Source organism: Numida meleagris, chromosome 2 (assembly GCF_002078875.1).
Source record: "Numida meleagris isolate 19003 breed g44 Domestic line chromosome 2, NumMel1.0, whole genome shotgun sequence".
Taxonomy (NCBI): domain Eukaryota; kingdom Metazoa; phylum Chordata; class Aves; order Galliformes; family Numididae; genus Numida; species Numida meleagris.
This window is the reverse complement of record NC_034410.1, coordinates 38765326-38790190: the sequence shown is the minus strand read 5'-3', so window position 1 is coordinate 38790190 and position 24865 is coordinate 38765326. Positions and strand designations below refer to the sequence as shown.

Sequence of the window (24865 nt, the reverse complement as noted above, 5' to 3'; positions counted from 1 at the left end):
CACCATTTCATACATGAGCACTCTGTAGCACAGCAACTGGATCCCAGGAGTTCTGATTACTTAATTACACACCTTATAGTCATAGTTTGTAATTGTTTCCAGCATAAAAACCATTGCCTATTTACCACGATTAACACTATCCTTCTGCACTAACAAGACAACTTTATTCCAGGAATAATTTCTCAATGGATTTGAGAGAAAAATTTTCCTGTTGACAAAACTGTTTGACCTTCATTTCCCATGATTTGCTCTCCACCTCCCTATAGGAATCAAAAGGTGTAAAACAAAATAGCTGAAGCGATGCAATCACCTTTTTTCAGAAGGGATACAAATGTAGAGTTTGTTCATTCATTTAATCAAAAAAATGCACTGGAAACACTCAGTTTCTACCTCTAACTTTGAAGAAATTTGATCAAAACTGGCTCAGAGCTAACAGAGAGACAGGTGAATTCACAAATCCTATTTTTCGTAAGATTTAACTGATGTCCCCTTTCAACGATCCACACTACTAATATTACCAATATGTAATACACAACTTGATGTTGGTGCCCTCCTTTGGTCCAAATGGTATCAGATGGACACACAAGATAAATGAGGTGTCCTTGGGCAACTATGAGTGTTCCACAAGGTAAAAGAGGTGACAGTGCTACTCCTGCTCATCTGCTTGCTTTCAGTGCATGGTGACATACAGTAGTTTGTGTGCACCTGGTTAAGTTGATTTATGGATTATACTATCTAGTTGTAACTAAATTTAATCCTCAGAAAACGGATGCGTGGTTTAAAAAAAACTTCTGTAAAGAAACTGTGAATTGAAGATCGTGTAAACAACACAACCACAGCCAAACACAAAAATGGCAGAGCTGACGCTTGTTCTACTCCTAGTAAGAGCTCGTTGCCTAGCCACTTTACAAAGTAAAGACAAAAACAATCTAATCAGTGTTATTTCAAGTCATCATACCAAATCTAGTACTTCACTTTCCTATTAAGCCTCGTGATTGAAGTCGAGAAGATTATTCTAACAGCAAAAGACAAAAAGCCTCGCACCATCAGTGAAACACTTGTGCTTAGAAACCAATGACTTAGGGAAGTACTGTGCAAGCGTAACCACTGACAGAGCAGCTGCTTTCATGGGAATAAAGAAAGGGATTCCTGGAAAAGGTTAGAGAACACCAAGCACTAAACTTTTCCAATGCACTAGTCATAGCCATGGGTTTGCAGCAACATGTTGGAGCAAGAAGAACACAAAGTGCTGCAGGATGTCATCAATGTCATTATCTCTATAAAAACAAGCCCTTTAAGCAGCAGAATCTGTACAGGACTTTGTAATGAGACAGGAAACGACCATGAAAATCTTTCATAGCACAGGGGGGTTTGCTGGTTATCTCACAACAAAGTGTTTAAAAGAGTTGCCAAACTTTAAGCATTTTTGTTTCCTTGGCTCTTAAAAATTTTTTTATATATATCTCTCTCTCTATATATATTTTTTTTCCACAAAAAGACAAGTGTTGCAGATTTGCTGACCTTTTCTCTGATGACAGGTGGCTGTGAGGAGCTTGCTGCCTGGCAGATATTTAAAAAAAATAGAAAAATAAACCCACTTGACGCGTCCCTTCAAGATGAAGTTGATGCTTCAGCAAAGAGGGAAAAAGTAACTGCTTTTCAAAGATACTTGTGCTACGGAGAGAGCAGTTTGAAAACGGATGTTTGGAAATGTGTTCATTGTTACTGACTGTTACTGAAAACAATGCAAGTGTCTCACCTATAAAACCCTCTCATGTATCTGTGTACTTTAACATGGAAACCAAATTTTCTTATCTATTTAAAAATCACAGAAAAAGTTTCAGTAGGCTTTGAATCCATTTGTTAAAGATATAAATGTGCAACACAATCTGACTAGCTTATTTCATCTTTATCTCATTCTTTTTTAGTTTCCATTTTTTGCATGTTTCACAACGTACACAATATACTAGTATAGTGAACATACGTATAATTAATAATTAAGTCTACATATTTTGGGAGAGTGCGCTCAAACTTTTTCTTTTAACCAGTAGTCTTTAAAAGAAAATAAAAAATACCAAAGCAGACACCATCAGCCTATTCCAAATTCTGTCTAATAACATATCCTCGAGTGAATGTATCACTAAAGCACTGATGAGGGAAAGGATACACTTTAGTAAATAAATCTATTATAATGAAGGAGGCTCTACCTAAAGGCTCACATGAAGCAATTTCATCTTCGGAAGCACCAAATAATACGTACAAGTAACTCTTGTGTTGTTCTCTCATCACATAATCTAGATCAAAATGTGGAAAGTTTTCTATCAATCAGAAGCCAATCAAGAACAAGTCATTTTGATAAACACTCCACACTACCGAGCAGCCAAAGCCAACACGGCAGATTTATATGCATACTGTATTTCTGGTTTCACAGTGAGCAGTTAAGATGCTGATCATACACGTTAATTCTCTGACTACTTGTCTCACGTAAGTGAATACATCAGATCACCTGATGTACATCTGACTCTTACCTTGCACTTTATCTGAACACAGCTCCTTAGCTCGATCTCTCATTATTTGCGGAATCAAGACATCTTTTTCAACGTGTCTCAGCTTATCATTCCCTGCAAGAGAGACTGAAACAAAAAGAAAAAAAAAAAAAGGAAAGTTATTTTTCTAAGCATCATAGAAAGTCAATCCATGGAAATAACACAATACTGTTTATAGAACAGATACTAATATACTAAATCTGTCACAAGCCAACAGCAGAAAATACCTTGGAAGAAGCATACACTGAAAAGCAAGAAAGTCCCAAGATTGGAAATTTCTCAGATACAGGCACAAGCATTATCCTGAGCATTTTCTGTCCTGCTCAATGTACAAAACGAACCAAAAATAAGGAAAGAAATTTAAAAATCTGGCAGCACTTTCTTCTTTCTACCTTACTAAATAAAACATCTGCATAAAGACAGCACAAAGATTTAGAGTTATGTTTAATTTGAGATATTAATATTTTTCTATCTGCATTATCTATACAATCTACAGCTTTTTAACTCATGTAATAAAGCAGGGAAAGATAGCATGTTAGAGCAGAATCTAAAACTTGTATTACTACGTGGAAGACTTAGGTTCCTTGAAAAGAAATACAAGTAAGCTTTTTCTTAAATACAGAATCTGTGAGCTTCTTCATTGAGAAAATCAACAAGAGAAAACACTGACGTCTGAATTTTGAATTTAAATGTAGAGCTGTGGTTTGCATTCAGTTGCCTCTGAACAGAATTCAGTACTATGAGTACAACTAGCGAGAACAGAGATCACTTGGAATTGCAATAATTCTTTTCTAAATCAACTCTCTTCAGAACAAAGGGGTGTGAATTTATTGAGCACAGCTTTTTCCTTCTTAGCTTCTGATTTAAAAGCTCTTTACAGAACATTTGTTCAGAACATTGTAGAGTCCAACATCATTATACAAATACCTTACTTTCCTCCTCAAACACGCTATTTAGTTACCTTTTGATGTTGATATAATTCTTCAACACAGAATCAGTTGTGATGCTCCCATTACGAAAACTGTCAGATACGCCTTTATTCTGAGTGACAATCATATCATTTAAAAATAACATAAAAATATTTAGACTAAACGGAAGAAAAAGTGTGAAGTATTAAATCAAGGAAATGAGAAAAATTTAAGTTAGCTACCCCTTTTCAAACGCACTAATTTTCAGAGCATTTGCAGTTACCTCTAGATCAAAAGGAAACAGATTACTGTTTCTCCAGTCATTTCTAATGCCTCATCTTTTCACATTTAGTAACATTGTGAGGCTACATTATGAGGTTTCACAGCACTGTATCTGTGATATTACCGGGGGAGTCTGGGAATGAAATAGAACATTACAATGACCAATTCACAGAAATAGAACTAACACCTTATCTTTCTCCTGAAAAATGTCTTGTTTTAAACTACTACCACAAAAGAAAGGAAACAAAGTCTCTTCTGCAGCAAAAATACTAAACACAAATTAATTTGGTTTTATGTTCTGATTTTCATGACTGAGAACATAATCATAATTAAATACAATTCTGATGGTTCTTCAGAATATCAGTACAACTACTGTACAGAGCATTTGTGCAGTAAAATGTAAGCTTATAAAACTTTAAAGCACATTTCTTAAAAAGCAGGACAAATAAGTTCAGCCATAATGGTATGGCAGGAAACAGCACCACTGAATCACATGCCTCAACACTACTTTGAGCAACTTCAGTCAAAACAAACTGGCACTACTGCAGTCCTGCCCTATCCCAGTGCCTGCAATGCTCTTCCCTTTGCACACACAGATGTCCTCTGCAGGCCCGTGGTCTGAAAAGAGAAGTGAATTTGGTTGGAAAGTAAATAAGTTTTGTCAGGCAATTTTTCAGCTAGATAAATTCTCCAATCTATTTCACTGTGAAATTTCCATGGTCCATGTGAAAGAACTGCGCAAGAGTAGAACATGTGGAGGGAAGGTTACAGCTGTCATGAGCACCACTGGCTCAAACTGTAGCCTATGCCTTTATTTTTTCTTGGCTAGTGGAATATCAGCTACCACCAAAGCAGAGGATTTGACAATCCCTAATTGGCATTGTGCACCCTCATCACATCAGCTCTTGTGGGTACCTCAGGACACAGGGCAGTGTCCAGTAAGAAGAACCAGAAAAGAGCTACGACAGGAATTCAGAGGGAATTACGGAACAGTATAAAGGAAGCAAGAATAAAGACCACTTACGATTTCATCTACAGGAGTTTCCTTCTTCAAAAGTTTGTTGGCAAATATCAGCTTTTAAACCGTACGGAGGACAAGCAATTCAATTCATTTTATACAGTCAAGGTGGTAGCTTTCTGCACCTGCACGTATCTGTATCTCCATACAGGTCAAGTGTGGATGTTCACTTGAGCAGTACTGTATTTACTCGTGATTTTCAACTGTAATGTTTAAAGCATTTTAACATTCTTCCTCGATTCTAAACTATTCATTATATTACACGCATGGTGATTTTCATTCAAGGACATCAAATTTATCTGGACATCAAATTAACTTTCCTGAAGTTGATATCCCTAGCATTTACACAAAACATTAAAGAAAACTAAGGTGTGAATATTAACAATATCAGATACCAGCTAGAAAAATGTTTGAGTGGAATAATCATATTTCTGATAGCAACCTATAAGCACTTGCAAAGAGATCATCATCAATCTAACTAAATCACTCTGCAGTTAACATTACATGGCAAGAACTTTCAAAGAAACAACACCTCAGAAGCAAGGCTTCATCAAAAAACATGAGACAGTCATGATGTGAAGCCACCAATTCCTTTTGCCTTTTTCCAACTATATTACACTTTCTAGAATAATAAGTAGTGTTTTCCCTTTAGATAGTTCACTAGTCTGCACTAAGAAATATATTTCTTTTTCTAATACCAGATTTGCTGCCGACTAGTCCCAACACAATCTGTATTACAATACACCTGCTACGTTTTTTGCCTGCTGTTTTATTTTCTCTTCAAAATATCAATAGAATTATTCCTAGGCAAGCAAGAAATAGGTTTTCTTACAGTTAGCCCTTCTCGTTTGAGAGCTGATACCTTTGGTTCCCATCCTCATCCTCCCTGCACTTTGCCTGGTCTTCCGCGTAGGCTGCTCGAGATGCTCTCAGCATTTGGCTGCAAAGTGAGACAAGAACACACTACTTCTTAGCTGCCAGCAGGCCAAACAAGTGTTAGGAGCAGCTTTTCCTCCTCGTCTTCACCAGCCAAAACTTGTGCACACTTGTTCCAGCAACTTAAGAGTTCAAGCAGATTCTACCTTTATAGGATTTGGTGTTGAAATTTGCTACTTCAATCAAAAGTTACAAGGAACAAACCAGGAACATAAGCAACTTGAGTAAAGGTTGCAAAAATCAGAATTAACGATAATATAGTATTGTTAAAAATACTATTAACAATAGAAAACAAGCATTTTGTACAATTAGACACAGAAATTAAGACAGAACCAAATGTAAGCTTGCAAATTTTAACACATCTAGGCCACTGACTCCTTGAAAATGAGAGCAAAGCTATAGCCAAGGAACTGGTGAAGTAACGCTATCAGACAGAATCATATCAGCACACTCCAGAACATCACCACTTCTCATGGGGACAAGGAACACAACAGCTCAAAGACCTAAGCTTGCAGACACAAGGACAAAACCTATAGAAAAGTAAGGATCCCTCTGAAAGAGAAATTGTTCTCCGTGCCGCTTCAGGCTACTGTAAAGAATTAAGGGTAGAGATTACAAAACGATGAGACACTCCTATTCAGTGAAACATTAATAACCATTTTTTTTTCTTAACAGAAATAAAATCTGTGGGTTTTGGCAAATCTGAATGCCTGAAACAGCTCTGACTGTATACAGTATGTAGGGCACAAGGCTACATTTGTAATAGTTTTCTGTGGTTGATTAAAACCCTCAGCTGCAAAAGCTACCTAATGCCATGGAAAGCCAAGGACTGCAACCATTTGGTTTAATAGTTTTCATTATTTTTGTAAAAATGAGAAAAAAAAGTCAGGAAATGGGCATCAGTAGGATGCAACCACTAGAACAGCAGAGAATACATATCTTGTTCTCTCTGCATGGAAGCCAGGAAACCAGGAGTTGACTGAAACGCTTTCTTTGCCTTCTAGCCTCTAGCTATAGGATCCAGGAAGGCCTGGAGAAGGAGAAGGCCATGGCACAGTCCTGAGCAATGGACAGCAAGTCTTTAAAAGGACAAGAGAGGGAAGAAAACAAAGCTGCTTTACAGTCTTGATAATACGAAAGGAACTTTAGCAGCCTGTCATATTGACTAGAACACTGTTATGAAAAGGAGACACCAGAATGAAACCTTCCCTTGAACAATGACCCAGTATAAGTTTCATCACCTCTTCTTCCTCACTCAACTTTGCTGGTTACTGACCCTATTCATCCTTGTGTCACTACATCCTGCTGGCAGTTTACAGCTCCACTTTCATCTCTCATATGACTTTAGGCAAAAAGGACACCAATTACTCAGAAAAGTTGGGAAAAAGTTGAAAACTTGTCCAGATGTTTGAAGAAGCCTCACACCTTTAGCATCCGAGAGGAACTGCGTTAAGCAATTCCAGTAAAAGTTTTTTGAAACATGAATTTCTGGTTACTCTGCTTGTAATTTGGATGTCCTTGGTTATCTATTGACATCTTTTTTTAAAAATAACTCAAACTAGTATTTTAAATATATCAGATGGTTCAGTAAGAAACACAGTATATATGATGAGCTAAGCAATGAGTGACAAGTTCACAAAGGGCATTAAGTTTGGAGGTTTAATCTTTTTTTGTATCCCTTGACAAAAATAATTACTGTAAAGACAGCACAGAATTATTTTGTTTGACAAAGATCATAGCTTCCTATGAGCTGATTACAAAGCTGCCTGGAAAATATACTTTTCTTAATAAAAGAAGAAGCAGGGCAGTGTTAATTGTATGCTTACAGGAGGATGTTCATCATCAGACCATTGGCTTCAAAACCCACTTCAAACTTATTTTAGTTGCATAACAATTGCACTTTGAAGGGGCAGACAAAGACAGCTATAGCTTACAACTCCTTCAGGAAAAGAATGCATTCAAGATTTTCATCTCTGTCATTTTGCCAAGCTTAGCCAATCTGGATTAAATAACAAGTTACAGATCCTATATTAATTCATGCTAAGTCATGTGTACATATGTGCACCATAAAACTAGTCATCAAAAAAGGTCTATATCACTGAATACGTTACCAATTACTTGAAGCCTCTATTCTGAAATACAAAGTGACACGTTACTGCAACTAATTTAGAGATACATCTATTACAAGTCGCCAGCAGAAAAAAAAAAGCAGGTGCTTCTAAAAATCCATAAGGATTTTTTCCTGCAATTGTAGCTTATAAAAAATGTTTCTTGAAGATGAAATTAATACTTTAAATACCCAATCCTGTAACCCGTGAGCCCTTAATCCAAGAAGTTCACAGGGCCAAAAAATGACAAAACAGTTTCAGCATACTCATTTGCATCTTTCGTCCCACAGAAACATTCAGGATCCTGTTAGAGGTAATGAATTTTACCAGACAAAAACATCCAGTGTGAACCAGCTCATGATGGACCAGGAGGGAACATTTTCACACATACATGAAATGCTACCAAGTTTGGTAACTTCATTTGCACATTGGTGTTTGCACAGGAATTGGGAGTCTTAAGTACTTTGCTTTCTACCAAGGTTTTAAAGTACAGAAGGGCAACATAAAGCGATAGAAGCGTTATAATCCAAGTGAAGTAAGGTAAGTGATACTCTGAAATCCTGATTGAAAAGCAGAAGAGGCTGATCAGTGCAGTTTCTTTATACAGTAGCCTTTTCTTAAGCTGTATATGAATAAATTTCTTCGTATTTAAAAAGTTGCAGATTTTGAGACTTTTCTATCTAATATTCACATCATTTTAAATTAAGATGGAGTACAGGGATGACAACACCAGGGAAAATTTCCAAAGCTTTAACTTCTCACCATTCTATCATCACCTCAAAGTCAATTTTCACCTTTTTCACTGGCTGAATTTGTTATCTTACATTTTGCTTTGGGGCTCATGTGTTCTTGCAATATGGCAGTACTGGATTACAAGAATACTGACAAGCCTGTTCGTTAAAAATGAGCAATGGCTATATTACAATCTGTAATATCTAGAAAGAAAAGGAAAAGCAAACCTGACAGAGCACGCTTATTTGTTAATTACATGCGGTTTCCAAATGCTCATACGTCTACTGACTAATAAGTAAACCCAAGTCTGAAAGTGCTTGTGGAGATTTTTGACACAGGGAGGTTTGGTTGTTGGTTTTTTTTCGCTCCTCATCACATAACATAGCCTGTACCCAAAGAATCAAATGCAGATCAGGGCTTAATATTTACTATGCTAGTTCATTCATGCTATCTTGAACTACTGCATAGGAATAGCAGACCTGCCAGTTAGGAAAACTCCGGGTGTGAGCTACTGAAAAGGAAACCACCCCAAAACCCTCTAGACAACTGTAGATGAGAACTCCGGCAAATACACAAAATAAGAAGGCAGTAACAACTACGGATGTTATTATTTAGAATTCTATTTATTCTGAATTCTGTTACTTCTGAATTATTCACTTGTTAAACTGATGTAAAATTCTTCTAAGCACAACTTCTCATCGCTTAAACAAAGACACTAGGCAGCAATCATTTCAGAATCAAAATAGACATTTTGTATTTTCTGAGACAGCAAAAATTGATATCACTACAGATACAGCTGGATTCCTAGACATAGGGTTCCATGCCTCTTAAGTGAAGCCCAAACATTTGAGCACTTCTGGTCTAAACCGGTCACAAAGGTACAATTCCCACTACCCTACACCCTTCCTAAGAGTGGATGTTGTCCAAGAACGTGCTGCTTGCTTCCACATGCAAAAAGAAACAAAAATCACAAACTATCTGAAGAACATAAACCAAAGGAAACACATCACATAAACTAGACCTAAGCCGCGTATTCCAGAACTTTGTATACATTCAAAACAGAAACAAGAAAACAGTAATTAAGTGCAAAGTAACCTGCATTTGAGTGAAGATGAGGCACAGGAAAATCTACAAATCATTGAAACCCCCACTCATTAACAGAGGAGATGCTAACGACATTAAGAATGGCAAGAGTGTTGCGCACTCCTCTTTTCTTTCATGCAAAGCTAGAAAATAAAGAAGTCTCATTAAAAAATTCTGCCTAACATCCTTAAAAAAATTGAATATTTAGCTCTTCAATCACTTTTTTCAAGACACAGTTGAATAGTTTCTCTGGCTATGCAGCTTACATCTTTCATTCCAGATACCAAAGACCACACACAAATTAATAGAAAGTACTTTGAATATCAGGACAAAATACCATTCTTTTGTTTTTTAATGAAAGTGAGGATTAAAAAAGAAGACAAAACAATGCCTACTTTATTCATCTTCGATTTCTGCACAACAGATTTAATGAACAATCAGTACAGATCAAATGAATGAATGGAGACCTTAAAAACTAATATCACATACATATGATCAAAAAAACACAAGCGACTATTCAGTTTGCCAAAAGTTACAGAGCATGAGGTGTTTTGACATGGAGAGAAGACTGAAAGCCTTTTAGTTACATTAACGAAATGATTGAAGATGTTTTTCTGGATTTTAAACTCTAAAGAATCCTTTCAAACTATTCAGTATTCTAAAACTAGCTGGAGCGTCCCAATACATCTTCCATATATTAGTTCTTTTCCCAGAACAGTTCTCTATAATGGGCTGTTAAACAACTTCACTGAACCACTATTATTCTTTCCACTCACATTTCTGACACAGGTCGAGGACGCTAAGAACATCAGAAAGGTCAACCTGATTTAACACCCTTCTTGATGAGGGTAACTTACATTCTTGATCACCAATGTTATGTAAAGAAGTTCAATTAAAAGGTGAAACTGTTCTTCCTTTCACTTATATATGTTTCTCTTTTAAGTTTGATATTGCTCTCTCTCCCATTATTTCTTCCTATCGTTTGAAGCTACGAACACATATCTGTATATTCTTCTACTTCTGTCCTACTGTCCGTGTCACTTCAGAACAAGCCCCAACAATTCTCGAAGGCCGGTTCAGTCCTTTCACTGATACACTGCTGCTGCATTCAACCACCTTGATTTTCACATCACAAGACACTTAAGTAGCTTAAGAAAATTATTCTGAAGTCCCTCAGTTCTAGTCACCTAGAAGCATCCAGGGTAGGTGCCAAACCTTGTACCGCGCAGCTAAATTAACATCGGTAACATTACTTTTCTCTTTAAGCATTTGTGAGTTCTCAGAAAGGGATTCAGTTATCATTATTCAAAAATGACAACTACAACCAAATGCATGTTAAAAAGAAAATGTGCCTTCCAATAACCCATGGCTTCTACAACTGAAAGTAGCATCTTAACAATGACAATTCTAAAAGTGGTGCATACAGAAAAAACAATAAATAAAACTTCCATGCTGGGCTGTAGCATATTCATTCTTAAGGATAACACAAAATCATGTTAACACAGAATTTCCTCAAATGACTTATCTACCAATTCATTTACTGGTCAGCCTGCATGGAGCCCCAGGCAGCCTGATCTATTGGGTGGCAACCCTGCTCACAGTAGGCAGTTCAAACTAGATGATGTTTAAGGTTCCTTCCAATCCAAGCCATTCTATGAATGTAATCACCTACTAACACAACCACAGTTCCTACCCAAACCGTGGCTGTCAAAATGCCTCCTTCCATAAAAATCATGACACGATTCACGGCTTCAACATTCTGAGCCTTAGAGAACTCCCTGATACTTACTGCCTACTGCCTGGCAAAGGCATGAGAATATTTGTCTGTTTTGTAACCATAAATGGAGCATCACTCATGGTAACTATTTACTCAACTGTGATTTTTCCTCTATTTTTTTTCTCGTACGTGAGCCAAGAAGCAGTTAATGATGACAACCGCACCAGGGTATCTGAGTTAACACCTTACTGATACAAACAGAGCAGCTCACACCTCTCGCAGCTATTGTTCCACTTTCTCCACAATCTCACGTAGACATCTCTGCTTTCAGTACACGTTCTGAGGTTTTCAGCAGAGATGTAACAGCCAGGGACTGATGGCAGGGCTAGTGGGGAGATAGGCTAGAGGATAACAAGGTTGCAGATTGAGTGAGGTGTCAGTAAGCAATGCTGCTGCTTAGCAGATCAATCTCAGTATTGGCGTCATAGAGTATATATCTAAAGTACCTCCCCAGGACTATAACCACAGATAAAAAAATAACTACAGTACAGTGCGGGAGGCACGTGTCATGCAACAACAGGAATAAACGGTGAAATAAAACACTGCTATACAGCAATCACAGAATTGTAGGGGTTGGAAGGGACCTCTAGAGATCAATGAGTCCAGCCCCCCTGCAAAGCAGGCTCCCTACAGCAAACTTTGGAACCATCCTTTCTGCTATACAAAGAATGAACAATAGCTTAATTTCAGCTACTGTAATTACTACAAACTTCTTTTAAAGGATAACTGTGAGCAAAATTATGCTGTTGACAACAACCACCTGCTGCTGCATAGCATTTTATTAACTCTAGCCATTTTCTCAACTCTAACACACCAGCACTTAGATGTGCTATCCACAAAAGCAGAGCTTGACCACCACAGCGGTGCCTTATGAGCAGGGCCTGGAAAGCCAGGCCCAAGCCATCGCCATCTGGAGCAGGAAACAGCCAGTGCCCTTCAGTTCCTGAGGACAAGGCCACTCCAAGTGAGGCGCGGGCACTAGGGGTAATGCGAATGCCTCGACAGCCTTCACCTCGCCGCAGGCCTGGCCTTTTAACACAGGTGTGCCTCCAAAAGGCACATGCCTCAGGTCACGTGCAACTTATGCTATTGTTAGGCCACAGGTTTAAACTCGGTAAAGGGACACAGCCATTAGCCCCCGAGACACTCGTGTGCACGAGGCCCAAGGCTACGAGAGCTCGCTGCTCCGCTCACCAGGTAGGCGGCAGGCCAGGTTCTGCCGCTGAGGGGAGCCTGAGGCCCGCGCCGTGCTCCCAGCGCGGAGGCAGAAGCCGGCGGCGGAGCCCCTGCGCCGCGAGCACCCAAGGGCAGCCCGAGCCCACCGAGGCTGCCGCGGATGATCCTCCTCCACACCCGGAGGGGAGAATACCAAAAGAGGCCCGCGGGGGCTTCCCACGTGAAGCCATGGCGAGGCGCCGACGGGAAGAGGAGGCGCGGGGGTGAGCGCTCCGCGGCAGCCGCCCCTACCTGCTGCGCCGCGGGGAGGCTCCATCTGCGGCTCCACGCTACGTCGGCAGCTGCGCACTCTGCGTAGCCGGCCCCAACCCGCTACCGCGCAGACGCGGACCAGCCCTCTCCCCTCCCCCGATCCGGGTAGAGAGCGGTGGAGGGGAAGGCGGGAAGGGCTGAGGCGGCCTGGGCGCATGCGCGTTGGGGCACGAGTTTGGGGTCTGTGGGTTCTGAGTGCGGTGGGGGCTGTGAGTGGAGCTGAAGGGGTTTATTCCCCCGTTCCTGGAAGTCTTCTAGAGCACAGACATCAGCTTCTCCAGGAGTTCTAAGCAGAGTTCTGTGAGAACACAGCTGCTGATTGGGGCCTTCAGGGCCGAGGTGTTGCAGCCTTTGACCACTGGAACTGTTGTGGGGTGTGTGATGCGGGGGCTGGAAGAAGAAGGAGATGAGAATTACAGGAGTGGCTGCCTTCATTGGTTAGTTGGTTTGCACCCTTTAAGAAAGAGCTTCCTGTCTCAGTAGGGTTGCTTAAGAAAAATCAGACTTTAGGAGGTCTACAGAAAGAATACACGGTGCTTTTTGCGTAGCATTACTGTGAGTTTACTGCTGTTCAGTCCCATCTGTGTGTCCTCTTGGTCTGCCTCTGTATTGAGACATATCCAAAGCATACTTTAAGGGCAGAGCAATAATTCTGCTCTTTTACTTCTAAGTCTCCAGTATGTTTAACTGACCAGTCTTTTGTTATCTGTTAATGATATCGTCAACAACTTTGAGAAACAAAACACAGAATGCAAATCTGTTAGAAAGTACTTAGGTCACTCTGAAAGTAATACCTCCTATTTATTTACTTAAGAACTACAGTGGCTACAAGGAGCACAATAGCACATTTTGATAGAGAAAATTCTCAGCTACAAAACACTATTTTTCAACGTAGTCATCACTTTGCAATGATATTCCAGTGTTGCCACCATCATTTCCAATGCACTGAAGCCAGTATTCAGCTCCATATGCAGTTCCCTGGTCACAATTCGCCGATGTGCACAGATGAGCAGATCAAGATGCTGTTAATTTTGTGATGTGACAGCTGTGCATGGCTGTCCAGAACATAGCTTGCCTTAAACATTGCTGTTGCCATTGCTGAAACGCATTGCCCACTGCCTCAGTGTGCTCACATCCACTGTTTGGTCTCCATAAACATTCCCAAGCATCAACGAATGTCAGTGCGTGCCATTTTTTCCACACAGAGGAATTTAATGCCACCTCTTCGCTCCATACACTCTTCCATGTCTGACGCTATTTTGTCAGACTGCCCCTCTGCTGTCATCTGTCACGCAGCCATGAAATGTAACAGAATATTGATGAGAAGATTCAACTTCTGCTACCATACTACCAACATCCACCTCTGATGTCATGGGACAATATAATAAAATAGGAGGCATTGCTTTCAGTGCAGCTCTTGTTCTACATTCATAAAGCTGCAAAAATGATTTCCCAAGAATTAAGAAAAATTTAAAACAAGGAGACATATTGAGAGCCGAAAGTCAAGACATTTTTAATGGACAGAATTCAGAGTTTCCAAAGAGCCTGCTCTCTTTTCCTACCAGCCTCCTCAACTGTTTTGGCAGACAAGCGGTATGAAAAATCAATCAATTTAAACACCAGCCTCTTATATGAGGTGGCAAAAATTCTTCTTCAATATAGCATTTCCTCTGTTATCCTGCATTGTTACTTCCTGTTCAGAGCAAATGAACTGAGCATTAAACATTACGTTCTCAGATAAGTGAGAAGCCCAGGAGTCTTCCTCAAGCACCACGTAAAACTTATATGCTTCTGGAAGATAACAACAGAAGCAATTTAGAAAAACTCAATGGGAAAAATTTTGATCACAATTTCAAGTTATTTATTCATAAAAATAATTATCATTTAAATAGAGACCTTACTTTCAAGTTCACAGTTTTCTGTTTGCTTACTTGTTTTTTTTTTCCAGATATACATGATTTCCCTGTGTGATAATTCAGTGCTTTTATTTGAAAATGGATTTTTTTCAACTTGAGGCCACACTAAGAGCTAAGTTCTTCATGCCGAAGCATTCACAGAAATTAGTAGAGCGTGATGAGGGCAAAATCTTCCACACGATTGCCTTTGGCCTTACTGATCTAGAGCGTTTCTGTTATAGAGCATTAAGGGTCTTTGTGGTGTTTTGTTTTTGTACCACGTTTGTTCTCGTTTCTTGGGGTAGAATATGGATATTACAGTTGGTTTTGGTAATATTAAACTATACCACTTTCAGTTAATATTTATGCATCAATTTGATACTTTTTGAATAGGGCTGTGAAAATGCAGCATATTCTTTTTTTCTTTTTTTTTTTAAGGATTTTGGCGTATGCTTCTTCTGCAATGAATGCAAGTGTTGGAAAGAAAAAAAAAAAAAGGTAGCCAATCTGCAAGGAGTTACAGATTTGCAACAAGAAAATACAAAAAAAAACACATGATGCAAAAAGGAGCTTTCAGCGTGAGACCCAAAAACTTAAAAACAGTAAGTTGAAATAAATAAAAAATAAATAATTGAAGTTACTCTTCTTTGCCAATCTTAGACTCTTGGCTGTTGGTATTTACAGATGTCCTGCAGAATCAGAACTACAAAGATTCATTTAAATTTAAGACCTCTGAACTTAAATTTCCGCTCTATGTATTGTGTTAATTTGACTGTTTTCAGAGGCAGGATACTAGGAGATAACTTCACTTTGGAATAGTATTTCTGTTTTTTGATAAAGACAATAGATATCAAAAGAAACATCCAACAACAAAAAATTCTGCAATTTTAATTTTCATGTATGACGGAAGGGAATGTCAAATGCTAAGAAGAAGCAAGGTCTTTGTGATTGAAAAACAAATAGAAATGGAAAAATAATGATAGAAAATCTTCATTCTGGAGAGTTGAGGGGCAGAAATAGGTTTTGAGTCAGAGAATATACAAATGTGGCACTGAAAATAGACTTGTTCTACTTGGAGCTATTATAAACTAGTGGAAATGAGAAGGTACCAGAAAACATGTCATACAATTTATTAGAAATCTTGAACAAGACTGACATTATGGGTAACAGAAACGACATAACTAAGACATTAAGACAGAAACTGTCTCGAAAGAGGCTTTAAATTAAAAGAAATAGACTGGGGAGTCTGTGTGGTGATGGCTGGATATGGTTGGCACATTGACTGTGTCAATGACACAAAAGTGTTTTGGTTTTTTTAATCACTATTTGAATGAATTTGGGCAGAACAATTTTCACAGAGAGAAGAGAGGAGGTTACAATGTTAGAAATGTGATAAAAGCTATGTCAAGAATTTTAGTAGGTGGATTAAAAAGCTAAACACTTTGTAAGTACATATTTTGCACATTTTTATATGCAGAGTAGATGTAAATAATATCAGCATTCTATATAGACAGAAAAGATTTACTGCCTTCCTTCAGGTGGAAGTGCCATTTACGTGAGCTCCATTCTGTAAGAGCATCCAAGAGTATAATGGGATAGTTTAATTACAAAAAAAAAAAAAAAAAAAAAGGATGGAAAGTGGGTATCACATAAACAAGAAATCATACTTGCATCTTATCGGTAGAGAGAGTTTTGAAATGACATTCAGAGAATATAATTTGTGTTTAGTCAGGACTTTTAAAATATGAATCTTGCATGTGTTCTGCAATCCTGTGAAGTTTCAATGACATGTGCAGGGCTTTTTCTTTGCAGTACATTGATGGAAGTTAGTACTATAAGCTTAACTTAATGATCATACTAGTATCTGTCCCTGTTTATTCAGTGCTACATGCATCATTTCTTCATTACTGTTTCCCAGAGCTTCTTGTACAAGGAAAACTCTCATGCAATTTTTCATGCAGTTAATTCCCTGAGGGTAAAATATTGGGTACACTGGTAAAAAGAGACTCATGGTTGTGGTTACAGTTTTTGCATTGATTACTACAGTGGGGAAATCCTTGTAATTTCCCTTACAGTCCTCAAGGATGCTGGAGATAATGGGGATGTTTGATTTTCAGCAGTTCTTAAAAAATTAAAAACAGTCACAAGTAATTCTGGATTGCAGTCAATTCTGTGTTTCTAAGATTCGTATTGTCATTTGATTAGTTAATCGCCCATTTTCAAAGGTGTGAACATATTTTCACACATCAACCAAGACAGTGTTAACAATGAAGCTATAAATAACAATAGAGATTAATTATCTATCGCACAAGTCTCCGCACTATGTTCTTACCAGATAAAGAGTCTCTATCTCTCTGCACACAGGTGTGATTTTTTTTTTTTTAACTCCAAACAATAGCCTTGTCAAATTAGTTCAGATGAATGTTTTCAGATGGCACCTCTTCAACGTGTTTGCTGTCAACATTTTTGATCTTGTTCCATGAAATGTAACTTACAGTAAAAGGCTGTGATTCTTTGCTACGCTTACCTGTTTGAAATAAATATTCACTGGTAGGTGAGATATATGAGGGAGTTTTAAATGAGAATTAACATTTAGAATCAAAGAAAACATTTCCTTCTCTGCTTGAGGGAGGTATACTTCTACCAAAGCCACTATAAAGTTGTTCAAAATCTTATCTGCAATTGCATTCTGAGATTTTCACTGACTGGAGAAATCTGTTCCAGAAGAGAAAGAGAGATGAAGGATAAGTTTGTAGTCTCTTTTGTAGTGCATATTCCAACATTGCAAAGCTATTCACCCACAGAAAATTAATCCCGTTTGTGTGCTTGCTTTCTAAATGTTTGAAGATCAGAGGTCTTTTCAGCAGACTATGCTACTGGAGAAGGAAGCACTAGGAGTTATGAGTTATTTCTGTCCTGTTCGATTAATCTATAATTTTGCTTGTTCTAGCAGCTTGCAGACCTCTGAGCCTACAGGCCTGTGAAGTTACATGTGAGACTCTTGGAACGATGTCTTCACAGTGCAAGCACTAGCGCTGTGTTACTTTGGCCTCTCCTTTGCTCCAAGAACTGCAGCTGGCATGTCACCAGGTGGCAAGCTCTCCAGTGGCACTATTTCCAGACCTCTGTGCCTTGTCTCTTATCACTTCTTCAAAAATGAAACCTTTTCCTTCGTAGGGTAGGCCTTTCTACTCATGTTTTAAGGAAGGTGGAAGCATCTTGTCAGGGTGACGATTTACCATCGTTTCTGTCTGTTGTCCTAGCAAGAAGTCACTGAAAGTAGTATCTAGGGAGCTGGCCATCTGCTCAACTAGAAAAAATGCATCAAATAATAATTACGTTTTCCAGTTACTGGTAGACATAATTGCCAGAGAGAAAAACACTTTGATTCCCTTCCTTCTGCAAAGTATGCATGGAGCAGCACAATCTTTCACTGGCTTTTGTTTCCTTAAAGCTTCCTCTTTTACCTCAGCAAATTCAGATACAACCCAAAGCTAAAAGACACATACCAGATACAGATGACTGGATCAACATCTAGATTTTCAAATAATAGTAGTTCAGTAATATGCAAAGGAAGGGAAGGTCCACTACTAAAATGAGACCGTCTTTATAATCTGTCATCATTTGATCTACCCTTCTTATAAGATCAGTGACTTTTCAGACTGTAGACAGAATGTTTTCTTGTCTGAATACATTCACGTCAATTATAGGGCAACTCTCAATTGCACTGGAGGTTTAATTTAGACATATTTAAGTTGTTACTATGTTTTCCTTCCTTCCTGCTAAGTTCTCTTTCTGTTCATTATTTTCTTTAAAAAGCTACTTAGCAGTTCTTTTGCTTTATACTTCCACTTTTTTTTTTAAATGCCACAGAGAGAAGGGCTACTTCCTGATGTTAAGTGTTTAAAAAGCCAAATTCAGTGTGGCTTCTGGGCAGCAGTAAACACTGCATCTGTGTGTGAGCTTGCAGTTGAGCCATCCAACTTTCTTTTCATTGGTACTAGCCTGAACATTTCCTTATCCCTCCCTGAAATGATTTTGGTTTGTTTGTCGCACAGCGGAGAACATCTTTTTGTAGGCAAGCTCTGAAGTTCAAAGCTGCTTTCCAATCTATTCCTCAACATACATTGGTTTCGGGGTTTGTTAATGGTATAGAGAAAGAAACAAAGACCATTAACAGCTGAAAGATACTGTGATTTATTTTTCGTAATGCTTATAATAATTAAATATATTCACTACACTTTCTTGTTACAAATTCCAACTTGACATTTAAAGACAGATAAACAGGATGTGAGTAGAAGATGCATTTCCTTCCATGACTGATATAATCAAAACATGTTGTTTTTATAGAAGATTTTTCCCTCCCTTTAGTTTTCAGGTGTATAAGGGTGATGCAACGATAATAATGCTGAACGCTTAGCATCTCCATATTCACCAGTCTGGAAAATTCAATCTGACTTTAACTTTAGCACCGCTGTGCTAAAGAACCTCAACTCACCAGCACTGATTCTGTGATTTATACTTACTGAGATAGGGAAGTTATCAAGAGATAGTATTGGCATTCACAATACTCTATAACCTGAAGTTCAGTAAGGAAAAAAATGTCTTGTGCCCTTCTTTGTGTTCATTCATTGCTTTCGAAATAAGTTTTTAGTTCATAGTATCTTACCTATGTTGGGCACTTAAGCACTTGCCTGTTTACAAGTACGTGTATTGTTGAAGAGGGGGAAATTATTCACATCACATGCTTTTGAGCAGAGAAATAATTTCTCATTGCAGTTGCAAATGAATGTGATGTCTGTCCCTTCCTAATGTTCTTTATGTTCCTGTGTATGGTTTTATATCTGCTGTGCTTTTATCTCTGACATTTATTTCAGTGTTAAGAGATCACTGAGTTCAGAGAAGGAAGGTCTGTCTTCAAAACTCAGCTCTTGACTTATATTTCCCCATAATATGATTCTGGCATGATTTTAAAGATCTATCTTACCAGGGATATTTGCATTCTGAAGTAGCAGATGTTTCACACAACTCCAGTTCTGATGGTTTGTTGGTAAGGTGGCAGCAAGGGTTAATTGCAGTTAATGTGGCAAACTATAGTGTCATTTTTTAAATCTTGTGATTTTTTAATATTGATTAATGTTACATTGCAATACATAGAATCCAACTGAAAGCTCAGAAGATGTATCCCAGTTAACTCCAGTTGTATTTAGAAGGTTGTAAAGAGTCTGACAACTTCAAATTGATTTGAAGTTGATTTCAAATCATTTGCTACAAAGCCTTTGGTTAACCATCTCTTACGCTTTCCAAAAAAATGTTCAACCTTTGTTCACAACTGAAAGGAGTGTAAGGATATATATATAATGAAATGAAGCTGTACTCAAACACGGGTGCTCACTGGAAAACCTTGGCAAAGTTAGTAAATAAATCTTATGAGATCTTGGAAGTGCTGGACAGTTCTGAAATTTCAGTGGCAATTTTAACAATTTTAACTTTTGGCAAAGTGCAACTGGCAGTTGAATTCAGGATTTCATAGTCAGTCTCTTTGCTTAGTTAAATGATAAGTTTAAGGTATTACCCGTATTCCTTGACTTCATAACAAGCTGCAATTTGGAATTATAGGTTTTTCATAAATACTTCTATTATTTACCTATATTCTGCATTAGTGTGATCACTGTGCATTACTGATGTATTAATTTGTCAAAATCAGATATTGGGATCTGTTTCTTCAGGCATGTGCAAATCTATTTGAAAAATCTCACTGTGTAAATGATTGAGAAGACAACAGGTGGCAAAAAAAGCATTACAAATACTGTATTCAGTATGAACAAATCTACTGCTTATCTTTTAACATTATACATAGGTAGTACAAGTCAAAAATAATGTATGTGTTTTATATGTAGGTATATAATTCTCTTTTGTACATATCCCACAGTATTAGGAAAGGAGCATAGCACCAAAGAAGGTATGATTGAGCAGAAATGTGTAAAAGAAAGTGTAACTAAGGTTCAGCTGTCTGTCATGTTTTTGCATAACCATGGCTAAGTATTAATCAACTCAGAAGAACAGGGATTTTTGGCTAGGCTATTTTAAACTGGTTGTTTCTTGGCAGCTTTTTTACCCCACTTTTTATAACACCTTTTATTTGGTTTAAGTGACTAATCCAGATTTTAGAGAAAAGAATACCCAGTGCTCTAAGCTTTCAATAAGGTTCAGAAAACATCTCTGAGACTTCCCAGAAGTTCTGCAACAAAATTATGGGGGAGAAAATTTCATATTTCTGGTGAGTCAAAGGCTCGAAACAAACAGAAAATTATTCTATAAAAATTATTAATTATATAAATCAACATAGAGAATATGTAAACAATAGAAAACCAATGAAAACGCCCACGCTCCCAATCATTCTGTGTTTTACTTTGAATGGGCATTTGGAACTATGACTAAATCCACTTCAGAGAATAAATCAACTTTTTTTTTCCCAAGCACAGTGTTCTATAACATAAACATGTAAATCTCCCTCAGTATCATAATTTGTATCCAGTAGAATACAAAAAGTTGATTAAAGAATGTGATGAATCAATCCCCATGCTGCAATAAGCTGTATTAAGGGGAACATGAATTTGAATTTTATTGTTATCTGATATGGAGCAGCAGATTATGAGTAACAACAAGATTTTAACCCTCATGTTCTAAAAAAAATGCTTTTTGTGATTTCAGAATAATTCTTTTTCACTTGGCTGTGCTGTATAATGTTAGTAGCATCTATAGAAATAAAGGTTTTGTTTGTTTTGGAGGTTCTTTCTCTGTGTTTAGAAAAGGAGGTTTTCCATTGTGGAAATTTACTTAGCTCAGTGTTTATTTCCTCAGCTAGAAAATCATAGCAAAATGGAGACAGCCAAGTTAGCTAAAGAAATCATAGCACTTTTGGAGAATCACTTTTTTTTTTTTATCATTACCTCTTTATGGATTTCTCATTCATCTTTCTTTCATTGCTATTTCATGCATAAAAATGTTTATTACTTTTTTCCTTTCTATTGCAACTGTGACAGCTTGGCACTTTGTAATGCGTAAGGATCACTTTTTGCCAATTTTAGTGAGAAAAGAAGCAGTATGTTGCAAAACTTGATATAACATCTCTAGCAAATGTTGTTATGGTTCTAATTTCGAATGCATTGGTTCAGTTGCAACTGAGAGTAAATAAGTAATTTTGTCATTCAGCTTCTGCATTCCTTGAATTGACTACAAATTAAGCCTAGATCATGAAAATATGGGGAAAATTTGGATTTACTATTTTTTTATTATTTTAAGCTCATGCTATGATTTGCACAAGCAGAAATATATAGACTCATAGAATCACAGAATCCTTAGAGTTGGAAGGGTCCTTCAAAGGTCATCTAGTCCACTCTGCCGTAGGGACTTCCACAGCTACATCAGGTGCTCAGAGTCCTGTCCAGCCTGACCTTTAATGTCTCCAGGGACAGGGTATCCACCACCTGTCTGGGCAACCCGTGCCAGTGCCTCACCACCCTCTCTGTAAAAGACTTTTTCCTCACATCCAACCTAAATCTCCCCGGTTTTAGTTTGAAACCATTTCCCCTTGTCCTGTAACCACAGACCCTGCTAAAGACTCTGTCCCATTCTTTCTTGTAGTTCGTGTTTAGATACTGAAAGGCCGCTATCAGGTCACCTCAGAGCCTTCTCTTCTCCAGGCTGAACAGCCCCAGTACTCTCAGCCTGTCCTTGTAGGAGAGGTGTTCTACCCCTTGAATCACTTTTGTCTCCCTCCTCTGGTCACGCTTCAGCAGGTCTGTGTCTTTCCTGTACCAAGGACTCCACATTTGAAGTTGTTTGCTATATATTTACGCTTCTAGAATATAATGATGCTCTAGCATGTTTCATACTGATGTCAGTTGTAGTCTTTGTGAAAGACAGAGCTACTAGCACCATCCTGCGTAAGTGCAAGCAAAGACCTTGTAGGAAGATGTAACCAGTTTTGTTGGCAGTTTAAGCCCCATTCATGTTCTTACCATGTCTTCAAGAGAAATAGAAATATAAAGAATTGTTCCAAAGGTTATATTACTGTATACCGATTTTTATAATTAAGATTGTTTTGAATAATTTAGTGTTAAAATTGAAATGGCCATTCAGGTGGTGATGTCTATCCACTGAATACAATTTGCACTGAATTCTTTCTTACATAGCTGAAGTTCTGCCTGAGCTAAATCCCGGTTAGAACATGAGAACAGAACAAACTTAGTTATTTTGCTATCAGTGAACATATAGTGTTCAGTTTATTGACTTTATATTCAGCAGCCCATGTTCTTCTTTGAGCCAAAAGGATTCAAAATGCCCACTTATGCATAATGTTTTCTCATAATTTCATTCTATTGATGTAGCAAAAAAAAAAAAAAAAAAAAAACCCCACAGTGTACCGCCAGCTACAAAATCTGAGTACCAACTAGGTTAGGCCCCTGCAGGCTTCTAGCTGAGGAGCTCTGGTTTCTTGACAGAGGCCTCCAGGGTGAAGGCCAGGGAAGACGCTTCAGGGAGACCTCCTGCTGGTGGTGAACCAGCGCTACAAAGCTGAGAAGCAGCTGCAGCGAGTGCTGCTCGCCAGCCTACCTGCTGGAGGTATGGGGCTGTGGTAGCACAGAGCCAGGGTGGAGGCAAGTGGCAGAATCTCTGCAGCACAGTCCTTGCCAGGTTAGGGAATGTGTAACAGAGCAGCTGTTGGATGTGCAGTGACAGTTACCACAACCACCATGGCTTTGCTGGCTGACAGCATGTCTCCCAAAGGGGGGTAAAGCATGGGCTACTCTAATCAGATGTTCAGTCGGAGAAAAATGAACTTTCTGTCATTCAAGTCCTTGTGGGTACTGCAAAGAGAACAAAAGAATACAGTCATTAAAAAAAGTCACTGGCTACTGACCTGCCTGTCAATATGCATTAAAGAAATTTGATGCTACTGCTGAGAAAGTATCAAATTTGCTTTGAAGTGCAATGCTAATTTCCAATACGAAGTCAGAATTGGTGTTGATTTGTAACAATCATGTTGGAAATGAAGAGAAGGTTTTGTTATTTATTGTGAAGGATACTTGCGTTAATGAGAGAGAGAATCTGATGCTGAAATAGGGATAGAACAGAGGGAAAAATTGGTAATTATTGGTTCCAGGGATATTCTGGATGTAATATATTCCTTACAGTGCACAAGAGCAATTAGGCTTTGAAAATTGCGTTAATCCCTGAGAAAGGATGAACTTATAGTTGTTTCAAAGAGGTGCATTCAGTCTGACTCAGAAAGGAGCTGGAGTCCACAGTGAAGAGAGAGTGGCAAACACTAGCATATCTTAGGGTTTTGATTTACTGCATCTCATTGGACTTAGAAGCTGTATACCATAAACAAACTTTCTTTTTCTAGGAAGCATCTTCAAGGCCCCCCTTAGAACACATGCACACGCTAGTTACATTTCTGCAGACTTAAATTCATATCCTGTTTCAGAAAAAAAGCTTTGTGGTCTCAGTTCAGCTTTTACTGTTTTTGATGTACATCAGAAATACCCTTTTTCCTCCCAGCTTCTCACACATGATCAGTCAGAGGAGAACAGTAATTCTGTAAGTGCTGTGCTATTCTGGCAAGATGTTTTTGCCATAAACTCCTTTAGCACTTTTTCATTCTATTTCTCTCAGTTCCATCACTTAATTCAGACCACTTTTGACTTCAGCAGTAAAAAACTTGTAGTGTATGTAAACATGAACAACACTTGCTTAAAGAAAGAGTTTTTTACTTTTTTTCCATTCCTTAGTCATGTATGAAGCTTCTACATTTTTCTTGTTCTTTGACCATTAGTCGGAAAGCCCTATAGACACTGGGGCCTTTGGGAGAGATTCTTCCCGTTTCTCACGTGAAAGCAGGTCACTGCTCTTATTGATTTCTGAACTATCAGATGTTATATGTGTCAATGTCAAGTTTTAGGTCTCTTCCTGTGTTGGTATTGGTGTTGAAGAACCCAAAATTTGGGATGTGCAGAGGTAGGTCATTTTGCCATTAAAAGTACCAGAGAACCAGAAGTGCTCTCCTGTTTTTAAGTAACCAGA

At 38.2% G+C, this 24865-nt stretch overlaps 1 protein-coding gene and 1 long non-coding RNA gene across 3 annotated transcripts in view; one reads left to right on the top strand and one right to left on the bottom strand.

Moving 5' to 3' along the window:
- The window catches only part of CMC1 (C-X9-C motif containing 1), a 44921-nt gene extending 31871 nt beyond the window's left edge, over positions 1 to 13050 (bottom strand). Inside the window, exons 1-2 of one of the 2 annotated variants that reach the window (XM_021386267.1) lie at positions 12858 to 13050; positions 2529 to 2633 (exon numbers count right to left, since the gene is read on the bottom strand). In XM_021386267.1, the coding sequence (XP_021241942.1) occupies positions 2529 to 2633; positions 12858 to 13035 (283 nt within the window). In that variant the 5' untranslated portion in view covers positions 13036 to 13050. Of the gene's footprint in view, positions 1 to 2528; positions 2634 to 5616; positions 5694 to 12857 lie in introns of those variants that run through there. The other variant, XM_021386268.1, reaches the window with a different exon arrangement.
- LOC110393407 overlaps positions 13156 to 24865 on the top strand; it is a 48266-nt gene continuing 36556 nt past the window's right edge. The window contains exons 1-2 of the long non-coding RNA XR_002434996.1: positions 13156 to 13315; positions 15212 to 15375. This is a non-coding gene — a long non-coding RNA (uncharacterized LOC110393407). The remainder of the gene's footprint in view (positions 13316 to 15211; positions 15376 to 24865) is intronic.